At 43.3% G+C, this 15,511-nt stretch overlaps 1 protein-coding gene across 1 annotated transcript in view; it reads right to left on the minus strand.

Annotated features, from left to right (window-relative positions):
* Positions 1-2,364: 2,364 nt before the first annotated feature.
* The window catches only part of kazna (kazrin, periplakin interacting protein a), a 73,354-nt gene continuing 60,207 nt past the window's right edge, over positions 2,365-15,511 (minus strand). The window contains exons 5-10 of the mRNA XM_068747127.1: positions 14,015-14,206; positions 6,629-6,765; positions 5,641-5,811; positions 4,338-4,527; positions 2,828-2,964; positions 2,365-2,535 (exon numbers count right to left, since the gene is read on the minus strand). Of these exons, the coding sequence (XP_068603228.1) occupies positions 2,365-2,535; positions 2,828-2,964; positions 4,338-4,527; positions 5,641-5,811; positions 6,629-6,765; positions 14,015-14,206 (998 nt within the window). The remainder of the gene's footprint in view (positions 2,536-2,827; positions 2,965-4,337; positions 4,528-5,640; positions 5,812-6,628; positions 6,766-14,014; positions 14,207-15,511) is intronic.

Here is a 15,511-nt window from a genome sequence, read left to right on the forward strand (position 1 = left end):
AGCCCACCCGGTCCCACCCCCAGTTTAAAGGGAAAAAGGATTAGGGCCATAACACAACAAATGAGTAAATGCACACACAGACATCACACAGGGAAAGAGAGGACAGCCATATGGAAGTTCAATGTTACTTATTTTATTTTAAAATAATGATATCTTTCTCATTTAGTTCTTTTGAGCGCAATTTTGTTCCCATGCCTTTCAAAGTTTGCTAAAATCAACTCCCAAACATCTCATGATAACACAATAGAAGCCCTCCATTGACGCCTTCACGTATTAAATAGAACTCTATCATAATATTAATAATAATAATAATAATATTTTTAGTCCTGTAATACTGTCTCATTTACAAAAAAGTGAAATACCTAGAGGCTGTGGCTCAAAACATAAAATTCTTACAACGTTTTTCATTTATGTTTTTTTTTCTTCCAATAATTAGAGGATCATCGCGGTTGAATTAAAAATATAAAAATAGCCTAGATTTTCAGACAGTTTCTTAAATACTTAATGACATAAACAGGCTAAACCTTTGCTTCAGTGCAAATGATCTCCTACACAATGACTTATCTTTGCCTTTCCCTCAGCGATGCACCTTTAATTTGACTCTAAATCCATTTGTGAGCTCAGATTCAGGCTAAACGCTAATCTCCTCACTGCTTACATGAGCGCTCTTTTTTTACAAGCACCGTGGTTAAATACAGCTCCCAATGTAATCTGTGACTCTACAGTGTTTCAGATGAGACTGACAAATACCCTGCAGTGTTAGTCTGATATCAGGGAGAGAAAAGACTTCCTGGGGGTGGCAGTGCAGACTCAGGCTCAATCCAATGAAAGTCTGTAGTCATTATTTTGCTTGAAGAAATGCTATTAACCTTTGACACAAAGTTAATTGCTTTTTTTCCCAGCAATGGTCTGAACTCTATATCTGAATTTTTTTGGGCGAGTTCATTAGGTCATGGGAGAAAACACACTTTTGCTTCAGTTTAATTTGCCTCCTTAAATCCTGAGTTGGCACTTGCTATTGTTCGTTTAACCGCTGTTCTGTGCTCAGGCCTTGACAGCCAAGCTCTAATTTTCTGCTAAAATGACCATCAGCCTGCTACAACTTTCATTTTTTTTATAAAACGTCTCCCAACTGAATGATTCTCCTCTGAACAGCCTATTTGAAATATGATATCTATGAGCAACTGTGCAATCCTACAAAATTGGAATGGTAATGTCTCTTGAATAAGTGTATTAATTATATTTATTACAGTTTTCTTTATGATTGCTGCCACTGGTGACCTTTAATATCTAAAAAATGTGTTATTCCGCACGAAGAACCTTATGAGTGCAGTTATACACATTCTATATTCAGTTTGGGATCAGTTGCTATTCAGAAAATACATCGGAACATTTGATGATGAATAAATCCAGGAGCTTAATTTGAAATGATGGAAATCACGAATAAATATCATGAAATCAGCAACTGACCTCTCTTTTTGTTTCTTTTTAAACACAGTTAACAAAGTCCTTGTTCTCCTGTTCAACATGCATTCAAGGACTGGGACTCTGTGCATGCATGTCACAGATTCAAAACACATTTCTTACATTTCCTGTTTGGCTTCATGTTGCTGTTTTGAATAGAGCATTCACTCCTCTCTCAGCAGAGTGTCTGAAGGCAAATATCAAGGGGTGCACAGTTTCCTTGACGGGCTGAGGGAGGCGTTGTGTGACTAAATTGGTGGTGGATTTTAGGAGTCTGCATGTTGCCTACAGGAAACTGTTCTCATCATGGCAGTGCAGAAGGAGGAGGATGGACCAGGCAGGACAATAAACAAGAGGGCTTTAAGTTAAAAGGTAGTGAGAGGACGAGGGTACATGTCAAAAATAACAAAAGGGGTCCAGGACAAGGAGACATTTACACGCACAAAGTGCACATCGACTCTTGTTATTTACAAGTACAGCAGTCCTTCAAGTTTCCAGTTGAGTGAAAACAAAAAGTCAAAATGTAAAGAACAATTAAGAGATCCAATAACACAGCTGCAGGGCAGATACAACAAAACATATCTACATGGCCGCCGCGCCACGCTGTCCACTCTCTGTGCAGGACCGGACATATATACAGGTGCAATTTGCTGTTTAGGTTGTACACTTCAGCGGAACAAAGCGCATCCCTGACCCCCGATGAAGCACGCATGCACACACTCTCATCTGCACACGCACACAGGTATGCATGCACGTGAAACCGCACAGGCACACACACACACACACGTTATTATATTTTTACATGCCAACATCAAACACACCCCCTTCCTCACGCACTTCAACACAACTGTTGTCCTCTGATAATTGCCTCAAAGGCTGTCCGGGTGGTTCTGTGTGCTTTTACCAGTCTGCATCTTCCTCTATGTAATAATCAGGCGCTGAAGTACCATCAAACAAACCAGGTTCAAGGGACTTGCGCTGCTTTCCCCGGGCGAAGACACGCGACAGAGACCCCAGTCCAATCTTCTCTTTCTTCTTCTTACGCTTCGCCTCCTCCAGATCTTCTAAGGACTGGCAGGAAAAAAATAAGAGAAAGGCATAGCGGGGGGGGGGCAAGAAGATGAAGAGATGGAGGAAGCAACAGAAGGATAGACGGCAGGTTAGTGGAGGGGGGAGTAGACCGGGTGATACAGAATAGGTAAAGACCTCAACACAAGGGGGGGGGGCTGGACGGGCTGAACATAAATTCATCCATAATGATGGATGAGGAGAAACAGCATCGGCCAAGGAGCAGTGCAGCCAGCAGCAGCTACCAAGGAGGTGATTACTGGGGGAGGCGCCGTGTGGGGCAAGCAGCGCTTACATTGCAGAGGGAGTGAGTCCGATGGCGCGGTGAGTTGATGTCACTGGGCGTGGACGACCGGTCCCCCTCCATCGCCGAGGCGTCAGAGATGATGGAGGGCTGGCGGGAGTGGCAGGGGCTCAGCCTGATGGCGGCCACTGGAACGATGACGGGGAGAAGAGAAAAGGCTCGTTTTCCTCGGTGCACGTTGGGCCAACGGGGACAATCCGATTCCCCTTTACCATCCGACAACAGCCTTACATGAAACATAGCTTTCAAAGGCCTGACATTATTTGCAGTCATCTGCAGTTGCTAAGCAACAGTGAAAACAGCTTTACAGCGGTTGAGTGAGAATGTGTGCTAGTGTGTGTGTGCGCGTGTGTGTGTAGCTCTGATGCTGATAAGTACAGTGCAACCAATTACAAAAGCAGCTTTGGAGCTCGTGACCGTTGACTCATGTTCCCTGTTTTGTATTTTTTACCGTGTTTGTTTTTGCGCTCATGTCTGCTTTTTCTCCAAATGTCACCAAGTATAGTCAGACACTCCTGATGCAGCAGCTGCCTGTGGAACAAACCTCTTCATCTGGCAGCAGCAAGGCTAATTTGTGTAGCAATGTCTTAATCGGCTGGGAGGTGCCAGGAGCTTAAATCTGGAGCTTAGTTCAATGTTTTTGGAAAGTCTGGGGATGAAACTTGGATGACGCATCTTCCTCTATAATTGGCTCTGCCGAGGCGGATGTTATGTAATCACCGGCGCTGGTTTGTTTATCTGTCTGTCTGTTAGCAACATAACTCAAAAGGTTACAGTTATTGTCGGCATGAAAAACAACAATTAAAAAAAAAAGTTAATGACAGACGGATCTTGATGACATTTTGAGGAAATGTTACCAGAAATAGATGATTACATTTTGGTGATGATATTAAGAGAGCCTGGATTCTGGAGTCAATGGAGCTTCAGAATTTGTTCCTCAATATCTCGGTTGATTATGGACCAATGTTTATGGAATTTGGCACAGTCATGTAGGGTGGGGGGCGGGGGCCTCTATCTCCCCACCGAATCTCACCTGGATTGGATCTGGATTGCGGATGTTGTTTCCGAAAATGGGATTACACATGGCGTTTAGCAGGATTACGGAAAAACTGTCTAATTTGTCTAATTTAGATCCCATCTTATTTTGAGAGGGATCCGGATACCTGTCTGCAACATCTCAGACAAAATGTATGAACCCATGCTCTTCTGTTCTTTTATGAAAATACGTGTACACAGAAAGAAACTGAATTTTGCGTTCAACATAGCCACTGTTCCATAACACAGAGGATAATCCGTGCTCGCCATTGCAGCTAAATAAGGCGCATGACGTGTCACGACTGGCGCATCATCCGCGGCCAGCAGTACGGTCACACTGAACGCAGGCAGAGGGAGTGGATGTGTTAGAAGCAGGCTCTCATCAGCATGCGGATGGTGAACAAGGGTGAAACCACCAGGAGTGAGCCAGTAAATGTGCGGGCCGAGGGGCATCATGTCGGCCTACCTTGCCTGTCAGTGGGATGTCCTGTGTGGACGTAGAGGGTCTGCTGACTCTGTCTAATGGCAGCCGTCAAGGGAAGGTCAGCCTGCATCACCCACTCCTGGTTGTTGCCATTGACAACCGCTTCTGTCGGCATGGCCAGAGAGTGACGCTTGGGCACATCTTTAGTCAGGGTGGCGAGTGACTGTTTGGCCTTCAAAGAAAGAGAGGCAGATACAGTCAGTCAAGAGGCAAATATCAGCCAGTGTTTGTGAGTTGGTGTTACTGTGGTGTTTATTTCTGTTCCCTGCACGTTATCTATCCAGCATCTGAGTACAGTGCGACTGTGTGCGATGTCCTCGCTGACTGTTGTCAGCTGTGTTCCCGTTCATCTTTTGTTGTGCAGAATCTCCTGACAGGTGGAAAACAAGTGCCTGCTGTTTGATTCCTCTCCAGTGCTGTTTGGGTGTGAGCGAGGAGGAACTCGGGATAATGGCAGGCTTCCATCTGTTTAAAAAATGCATTCGTTCCGACAAGCGCAAGTCGCCCCATTATAGGGGCAGCAACAATGACATCTGGAACCTCTGAGCTGTGTTTATTCATGTGTGTTTTTTTTATTTTTATTTTGTGTGAATGCATTCTGATTGGCCTTGTGATGCTGGTGTTTTGAAATCTTCTGGCTGATCATCACGCCAATAAATGATGGGCTGCAAATCAACACCGGCACATTGAGCTTTGTTGCAATCATTCCTAACCTAGTAGGCAAATGAATATTAATCATTTTGACGTGCAAAACCAAACACAGTCACAATCATGACTTTTTTTATTTTATTTCCTGAAAGCTTTTAATCAATCAATCAGGCCTTCAACATTCAATCACAGCAGGAATTCATGGGATAACTCATGTTAGGGTCACTGTGATCAGTCGGGGTTGGTTGAGGGTTAGTCAAACACGTGCAGCCGAGAAGGGACTTCCCAAAATAATAATGAGGTCACAAGTAGGGTGGAATTCTAGGGAGCATCACGGTCAGGAAATATCCAGATTTAAAGCTGGGGGAGGGGGGGGGGGGGGCATCTTACCGCCATGACCCTAGAAGTGTAGTCTCTGTCTGCAAACACCCGCAGCTCCATTCTCTGACTGACACAGTTACTCATCTGAAGGGTTGGAGACATGAGGGAGGGATGTCTATACGGTGCATTCAAAGCATTTCTCTGATCTTTGATCTGCAGTATATCCTAAATGTTGAACAGTGACAGACACGATAGCGTACATCCACGCAGCATCAATGCAACTGGGGCCGTTTTGCTGAACGTTTGCGACTCTCACCATGGCCAGCTCAGCCTCCAGCTCCTTGACGCGGTTGTCCTTGAGGTCGAGCTGAGAGCGCAGCATTGCCGTGAGCTCCGTGGCTTCCTTGGACTGCCGCCTCAGATCCCACTTCTCTCTCTCCAGCAAGTCCTTGTCTTTGGCCAGGACCTTCACCGCATCCTCGCTCTCCTGGTGAACACAGAGATACTGACGGATTGGTTCACCCACAGGATGTCTTAAAGGATTACCTGATGGACCAATAAATAATAGACCGTGTGCACCTGTGTGCACTGTGATCATTTATTTTAGTTTGTCTGTTTGTTTACCTGGTAGATATGTTGAAGCATATGATTAAACTGGTGTCGGTGTGGATACTGGACAAAGGATCTCTTGATATAATTTTGATGAAGACATGAGTAGGATACAGGTTCATGGTCATCTTCTACTTTTTTTTTTCATATTCAAATATTACCTTTTAAATATTTAATTAATATCATGATACATTAAAATAAACCAATAAATTGAACTAGACCTGGCATTTACCACTGTGGATAACCGGATCCAGGATAGAGTCATAATCAAGATCTGGCAGTTTCAAAGGTATATTTATGGGCTGGGATACGTATCGAGTCACAGTGCAGAGGTACGGTAATGGAGAGCGGTAGGGACAAAAATACTACAACAAATACTTAGTTGAGATAATCCAGATTTAGAATCACTGAAACAGATTTCACAGATCTGAGAAAAGTAAGATGTTATATCCGGCCAAAATAGATCTGGATCCATTTCTTTGGAATATCATGTAATTGTCTCTAACTCAGTGATGAATTAATTAAAAATGTCATTATGGCACCTTCACCACAGACGGAAACGACACAACTGACGAACTTCTCACCTGCGTGCAAATGTTTATTAGTGATAATGGTGTCGGTGAGGTGATGCTGTGTTTGTGTGTCTTTTCGTGCGTGTGCATGTGACTGCTTTTGTCAGAACATATGAGCCCTACTTTTCTGTGCTGCTCATAGTTGCGTATGAAGTCGCGTAGCTGCTCCTCCCGGCTCTCCAGTGTCGCGTAAAGCTGCTGCATCTGGTTCACCAGGTCCGCTTTCTCTGCCTTCAGGCGCTTCCGGTCGGACTTCATGGCTGCAAGGAAGGAAGGATGATAGGGAGACAGAGAGAGTGACAGATGGATTTCTTGTTAGCATCGCAGCAACATTTGGTTGCAGTGCGTTGGTGTTTGCGACTGTGCAGTGCTCTATCAGTGTCATCCACAGGTCCAGATGGTGGGATAATAAATAATGAACTAATCACTTGTGGGGTATTTGAAGTTAAAGCATCAAACACACCTGCTGTCTCTGGTCAGTCGGTCCCTGTTGATATATGAGTGAATCACGTACAAACCCGGACCTCCTGCCAATCTGACCTCAGCGCTGCCGGATTTGTGATCTCTCTTCCCGGCTATTTCTCTGCCACACACTCGCTCTCATCCCCTGGCACCTCACCCACGCATCATGATAAAGGATGTGGTTCAGCGCAGTTATTCACAGAAGCTCTAATTTTCTCAAAGACAACATGTCTCCTTTTCTTTGCTCGCCTCTGCATCTGCCTCTTCCCCGCTTTGCCTTCATTTTCATGCAAGGCGCTTTTCCAGACATCTGCCTGCTTAAGGCTGAGTTCCCCTCTAGCTATCTTTCCAAACTGACAAAAACAAGCCTTATTCAAATGTTAGGTACTCTTGCCATTTCCATCAACTTTTCTCTCCTCCACTTTCACATCTATTTTCTTACACCACGTCTCTTTCTGTTGGTATTTTGTTGCATTACAGGTCTCTGTTTTTATTTTGATGCTCTTGTCCCCCCCCCCCCACACAATCCAGCTGTGGGTTATTAATCATCTCATATCAAAGTCTGTTTAATTGCTTGACAGTCTGACGTCGAGTCAAACGAGGTGGAAGTGCCGTCACGCTTGTTTCCTCAATGTCATTTTTCACCTGTCAAACTTTCATACAACTACCGACGTCATCTCTTCTTCACAGGTGGAATCCCACAATGAAAGGAATCATGAAGCCAAACCATCGGCAAACGAACAGATAAGGAATGCCTCTCATTGGCTGGGAGAAAAAGGAATCCTTCCAGCACCTGCCTCAGGAAGTGGAATCAAAGGCATCTTTGAGATGAGCCAAAGAACACCGCCGCTACCGACTCGCATCCTGCACCTGTGACTATTTGGCAACATCGACCCTCTTGGTGTTGGACACTAGAAAGCAGTCCTTGTGACTGGGTAAAATGGTTTATTCACACTCACAATTCATGGCATCTGTGTTTCCGACCATTTATAAGATACGCATGGAGGCTTTTAATGAACAGAGATGCCCCCCCCCCCCGAGGCTCATGGCTAGTTATTTTACACTCAACAATGCAAGGGAGATGGGAAAATGTTCGTATGGCTCCTTTTACTGGAGACCACATACATGACTGACATACAGCATGGCACTGCAAAAGCCTCCAGATGCTATGTATTGAAGCAGAGTAGGAGGAAGAGGCAGTGATGAAGATCATGGAGAATACTGCCCAAGGAACCACAACGCTTATGTCCTCCCACATGATTTTTGTGAGCATTCCTGCACGTTTTGGATTGTATATTGTTTTCCTCTGTCCAACACATACATAAATAGTTATCCATATGAAATCCTGCAAGACTGCATGTAAATTAGGGCTCTTAAAAGCTACTTCATTGCAACAGCCCGAGTCTGGCACTCGCCATTGAAAAGTCAAAGCCAATGATTCAACAGCCCAGCGTTAAAACGTCCTGCCGGTGCCACGCTCTCCTATCATGTCGTATTACAATCTCTGTAAGCAAAAGCTACAGGCACTCTTCATTCAACAGAACCTCGACAGAATAGAATTACACCTGCTTTCTTTGTCAGAGATTAACTTTTCACTAATGTCTGCGTGAAGATTATGCCAGCAGTTGGTTTACATGTGTGCAGCTTGGAAGGCTTATGAGCCGCAGAAATCCCACAGACAACTAAGACTTAGTTACCCTGAGAAGCAGGGCAGATATTTATTTATCCTGGCATTGTTGCTGACTTCATACTGTTCAGATGAGAGAGACATATCAATTTGATCTCATTTCGAGGAATAATGCAAAAAAAGCATGCAGCCCCTAATGTCAAATATTAATTTAAATGTCGAGCTGATCACTAGTAGCGTCGCTGTGTCAGACATAAATGCCTCTGTATCCATTCATTCAATGACAGCCTGCCGCACTCTTCCAGTAGCCAATCACTTTCCAGGTGCCAAAGTTTAAATATGCTTTCCCTTTCTCGCTCTGCAGTGATCCAGCTGCCATCTTTGCCTTCTCCTCATTCCAGAAGCCCTAATTCATTGGAAGGCTTCTCTTAGTGGCGTTCCACCTGCACAGGGGTCAAAGCACCAACGACTCTGTTGTACGATAAATGATGATACTTCATTATATTTTGGTGTCTTGTATAGTTTCTCTGTAGTCTCTGCATTTTATAAAATACATTTTACACTCTGTGGGTATGTGTCAAGAGTTATTGGTGCTTCAGGGGGAAAAAAAATATTACGCCTTGATTGTACACTGATAAAAAATGCTGAAGGTGAGAGAAATGGAAAAATAAAAAAATGATCCTGTGGTCTTCTTCATGACATCCAGGACTGTTCCACCAGCTTTTATTAGATCAGGCCAGTTAGAAGTGGTGGAAAAATAGCATTACTGTATTTAACAATGTTTAAGAAGGTGGAAAAAAGAAAGAAATCCGTTGAGTAGTTTTTGTTTAATACTGACAGATTATCAAATAACAAAACACGCTAAAGAAAATGTATGAAAACATGTTTTCGGGATGAAAACATTCCAGCCATGTTATCAGCTAAATATCATCGAAAGGAGAGCATGGCAACAATACATTAGTGTTTGAGGAATGATGTCAAGAGCGTTTCCATTTTTGTGCTTAATGCCGCTGCCATCGAAATCACAAGGAAAGACCCAATTATCAACATGGAAAATTATGTTCTTCACATTAATGAATGCAACCACTCCACACCAGCAAAGCTCTGCCTAACTGCAGTCCTAAGGAGAGAAGATGGGCTTCTCGTCTGCCTTTAATATAATTATTTATGGAGAGAACAAAAGAGACATAGAATCATTGGAGGGAGTCCATTGTTCACGGCGTGCGATTTAAAATCTGCCAGTTGAATAATGAATCAGGAGCCTTGGAGCTACCGAGTGTGCACCGACTTCCGCAGTGAGGGTTGTGTGACGTTGATATCATGTAGGCACGTCATCGTTTACGGTTATGCTGTCATTCCAGCGCAATGATTAACAGGGAATTCAAGTTTTATTCCAAATCTGGGAACCTCAGCAGTGACATTTGACTTCATATGGATTAAAGGTACGAGCAATTAAAAATACATCAAACAACTCACTAAGAGGTGATCTGGAGGTGTGTGCGCTCGTGCGCGCCTTTTTAAAGAGCAGAACAACCCACGTTAGGGATCAGGAGAAGCATTGTACTTTTGATACCAGTACTCACCTCTATGTCTGCACCAGATTAAAAAAAAAACCACGTGCAACTTTAATAGCAAAACTGTTCTCCTTACCTTTCCTGATGAAGGCGCCGTGACATCAAAAATATACAGGCCAACAATGACTTTTTTCACACCAATTTGTTGGAAAATGAAAGGAACTGCTACTATCAAAGCATGTGTGTGTGTGTGTGTGTGTGTGTGTGTGTGTGAGAGAGACACCTAGTGAGAGAAGAGGCCTTGTAGTCAAGGACAGAGCTGCTTTCAGAGCACATCGTAGCGTGAAATGACACTAAGCAGAGCAGGCAGGCTGTGCTTTGATGATACATGGAAGTCTGCTGCCTTCATTTGAGCTGCAGATCCACTGCAGGTCCCTCAGTGACAGCAATTAGCTCAAGTGAAAATAGCTAATTAAAAACAGAAAAAGGACAGCCATACTTTTAAAAATCATTCCCGTAAACGCAACTTTTGAAGAGCAAGTCCAAACGTAGCCCAATTGCATCCAGCTAATGACTTTCATTCCTCATTTCACTTTCATCCCAGGCCTTGGAGATTGAGAGGATATTTTCACTGATGGTAAAACAGAACAGCCTGATGTGAGACATCATGCAGGAATTACAAAGAAAGTGCTCAAAGGTTCATTTCTGGCCCACAGTGGAAGTGAGCTCAGGCCTTAAGACTCATCAAACAAAGGGAGGAGCGTCAAAGAAGCGAGGAAAATAAGCCATAACTGGAGAGGAAACAGGAGAAAACAAGCCTTTGTCTCTGAATTCTCCATTCTGCTTTCACATGGCACCAGAAAATTTGCATGCAATTTAGCCACACGATGTCTGAACTGCAGGTATCATCTCCAGTGGCAGGGAGCAAAGGCGTGGATGATGCGTTAGGCTCAATCTGCTTCAGCCCAGATTTGGGCTTTTTCATCCACAGCAGAACAACGGGAAAGCAAAAATAAAACAACAACATGAAGCTACTCTGCTACACAGAATGTGTTGGTTGTTGCCCAGGGCGTCGAAGTTCTCCAAACATTTTTCTCGTTCTTTGAGGAAAATTCTTTTTTGCCCTCCGGCGAGCATCTGGCGCTGATGCGCATAATGTCCCACCGTTGTGATAACTGGGGAAATCAAATCGAGTCGCCATCCAGCCTTCATCTACTGGCAGCAAATGGAAATTGTTGTGGCCAATGAGGAATTCTCAAGGATATTTTGAATATGTTTTATCTTTTTTATTATTTGCATCAGTAGCTTCAACTCCAACAGCTAATTAGTCATTTTGGCTTTACTGCAAACCTTTAAAGTTGCCTGAGGATTGAACGTCAAGGAACAGGAGACAGATACAGAAACGTGAGCAGGTGTCTCTTTCTGTCGGCGTCGCCCTGCATGAAGAAGACCTTGAGGTTAATAAGCCCAGCATCAGATATCAACCTCTAACAGGCCAACCCTAGATCTAACACTCAATGCCACTCTGACGTGATTTGATTGCTTTCAACTTGTAAAACCACTTGAAATAAGGCAATCTGAAACGTTGCCTGACTTTTCTAAATGGGCTGCCTGGCACTGAAGAGTCTGTAATATCTGAATGGTAAAGAGAAGGTGATACTTACACTGCGAACATAATGAAAGAAAATACTGCTTGCTTGTTAGCATTTTCTGATACTTTCTCCTTTATCCATTTCATCTTAAGCGTCTTTAATCACCACGGTACCTCATGTATTTCCTCACAGCTGTGGAAGGCCGCCACAGTGCTAAAACACACAAAGTGTGTCTTTCACAATTCCCCTCCGCATGCAGTCCTTCTCCGTTCAAACCCACACGCGACAATTAACGGCAGCGCTTTCATGTTGGCCATGTCTGCAGCACAGCGTACGAAAAGGAGACAAAGGAGGATGACAGATTGTCACCGTGAATGTCGGCGGGGACAAAGCCATGTAATGTTCATAACAGCAAGTTAATGCTTGGACAGATTTTCATAGCTGTCTTTAATACAATAGCATCTCTGGAGCGTGAGCCTCGCACAGTGTCAGTGGATAAAGATGGAGTGTGTGTGACAAACCGTGTTCTAGCAAAGGACCTTCAAACCATGACCGGCTGTCCAGGCCGGGTCATGTGGAAAATAACAATAAAGCATATCAATTATTCAGAAATCTCTCTTGCCTCTGTGCTGATGCTGAACGCAGTTATTTTAACAGGTGATTTTCTGGCCAAAAGCTGCAGATGAATCTTAACTTAGCAAAAAGAGCAAATGTCTCCCACGTTACTCAGACAAACTCCAATTTGACAACAGCCAATATCCTGTTGTCCTCAAAACGTAGCCAATCTTATTGCACCCAAGAGCTATCCTGCTCAACGCTTCTTGCGATCCAGCCAAAGTAAAAGGCCTTCATGACGCTTCCATTTAGTTTTTGTTCAGTTCTTAGAAAAGGCGTGGGCTGCAAGAGTCTCTTGAAACATCACAAAACAAAATCTCTTGACAGCGCGTCCTGTGTCTGTCTCGCTGGTTTGTACTCGGCCTCCTTCCATGTTCGCTATTTCATTGAAGAATGATTCTGCGCCATGCTGATGACATCAAAGCCTGATTCCAGGTAAAAGCCCAAACAGGCAAAGGCTTTTAAAGTTGCCTGAGGCAAACGAACAGACAGCACGTCTGTTTGTTTGTATTTTCAATGACTACATTAAGACAATGTCAAAGTCTAAAAAGAAAAGAATAAACTTTAGTCGGACAATATATGTTTCAGAAACAGTTTCAGCTGAGCAATAAGCAACACGGGCGACAAGAATCATGAGCCGTATTTAACCAGAAACTTTCAAATTGATGAATGAAATATGAAGTAAAAAAGAAAAGTGAACTATTATTTATTTGAGTGATAAACATTGAATGGAGTCACAGGAGGGTTAAAGGGAGAAAGGGCGGCAATTTTGAACTTGAAAAAGGGGGGAGCGTGTAAAACTAAAAGAAAACTGCAAGTCAAGACACAATGAAGTCTGAACCCTTCAATGACTTCAAATCAATTTCTGGAAACAGTATTTTTTCTTTGTAATATCAAAGCCTTGCTTTTATATTAAGATATTTGGAGATGAACACCCCCCCCCCCCTCCACCCTTGCTCATTACTGTCTACAATGTGCTTCACTGTTTATTGATTATGTCTGGTCAACACATGGGACTTGAACACTTTTGCTTTTTGGTAGTTATTTTACATTTTTGTCTGCACTCATCTTTACATTTGGGATCAGCAGTTGTTCTCCTAACACACGCAGGCTGATCAGAAGCTGCTCTAAGTACACCAAGGTGGGAAACCCACTGTGGAGTGGGTTTTTGGAAATCTCGAACCATTATTGCCCATCGCTCTGCTGGAAAGATCGACCATAAAGCCACTGATGGGCAGCATTAATCCCATTGTTGCAAACACTCATGTTAACATTATGGTAATAACGTATCACACTTGCATTTTGCACATTTCAGCCCAACAGAGCGACACCACCTCCAGCTACTAATGTCTTTTTCATCTTCTTTTTGTTGTATAATGTACAACGTGGACATAAATGGATTACATGTTTCACTGCTGACTGAGTTCTCAGTATTTATGCACTGAGTGATGATCTTGTTCTTGTTTGCGTGTGCTTTATATGAATTATCAGGATGAGAGAATACGATGTCTAAAAGTGAAATGAAAAATAAATGTCTTGCTGATAAAGGAAAAGGATTCCTGGTAGTCATTACAAAAAATAAAATACAAAAATATAATGGGAAAATGTGAATTCTCCTTTTCACCAAAGGATGTTTGGGAAATGAGAGGAAGTATGGCATAACATAAGTGTTTTAATCGCACACAAACAGCTTCTCTACCTTGCAAAGCCTCCTTGGCTCGGTCCAGCTCCTGCTCCTTCTGGGCCAGCTGCACGCGGAGCTCGGTGACTGAGAGCACGTCGGCTGAGCAGCCTCCCTGGGTTTCCTCCAGGTCCTTGCTCAACATGTCCTTCATCTGCCGCAGCAGGTGCACCTCCTCCTGGAGCTGTGCCACCTCCTCGCGCAGCAGGACTAAAAAAAAAAACACAGAGCAAAAATGGAGCTTTAGCATGATGACCCGGTTTATTCTTAGACAAATGCTTTTAACAGTCTGATAGTTATAGGAGGGTCAAATGCATACAGGAACCCAATCTCACAAAGGCGGGTTCGCACTGACAGGCTACGTAACTGCAGCAATGGTTATGCCTGAAATGCTAAATTGATTCAAGGTTATGCTCAATTTGTACTTTGGATAACTACACTGCAAAATTACTGTGGGTAATAAAGCATTGCAGGGGTCCGGGCAAAGAGAGAAGAAGGACATTGATAATGTAATGAAATTTGTCTTTGTGGCTGCCTGTTGGACTTGCTCTCCGTTGGAAGAACTACTGAGAAATGGATGTGCAACCATTTACTATTTAGCTCTTCCCTAAACGCTGTCACAAAGGCATCAATATTAAAGTTTACAAAAAAGAAAACCCAACAACAGCAGAGAGAAGTAAACATCTTCTTGCCTGCTGTTTCAAAGGGCTCTCAAAGCACTCTGGCAGCAGAGATACTTCACACATTTTAAAAACGAGCCACAACAGAGAAATGTCACGCTTCAATTTCTCACATCAAACCCCATAAGAGAAACATTTAATCGAAAAATCCATCTGCACGCAATGAAGGCTCCCGTCTAGGTGGTACATATGGAAAGTAATTTATATAAGGATGAGCGGAGTCATTCTGCTCAATTTCATGCATCCTCAGGGCTCGGGGGGGGGGGGGGGGGGGGGGCAGTTTTGCCCCATCTCACATGGCTCCACTATCAAGTGCCTCGCATAAATCACACTTCCTAGTCTCATTTCCCAGCGCCGACACAACCATTTGAAAACGACAATCAATCAGAGATGTGGGGGAAAAACTGTGACTATAGGTGACTAAATATAAGTCCTAAACACTGTGAGGGGAACAGACATGTTAAATAGACAAATTGAAGACATTTCACAGCTGATGGAAAGTTGTAGAGTGAAAACCTAAATTAAGGATGAATGCAGAATTGGATTTCCAGGAGTTGCCAATTCAGCAAAACAGAAACTCACACATGGCGATAATACTGTCCCACGAGCATTTTTCTCACAATGTACGTTTAGTATTTCGAGAAAATAATTTCTGACACTTACAGTGGCGTATTCTCCAGAGGAAATGAGCAATAATTGAGACTTTTATTTGGACATTCTTTTAAATCCGTCGTGACAGTGAAGAAAGAGAGCCTTTGCATACATGTGACATTTTGTACCATTTAAACTCTCTCGTGTAAAAGTGACTTGAAGGCTGTGACAACAGAGATGTATG

Source organism: Brachionichthys hirsutus, chromosome 2 (genome assembly GCF_040956055.1).
Source record: "Brachionichthys hirsutus isolate HB-005 chromosome 2, CSIRO-AGI_Bhir_v1, whole genome shotgun sequence".
Taxonomy (NCBI): domain Eukaryota; kingdom Metazoa; phylum Chordata; class Actinopteri; order Lophiiformes; family Brachionichthyidae; genus Brachionichthys; species Brachionichthys hirsutus.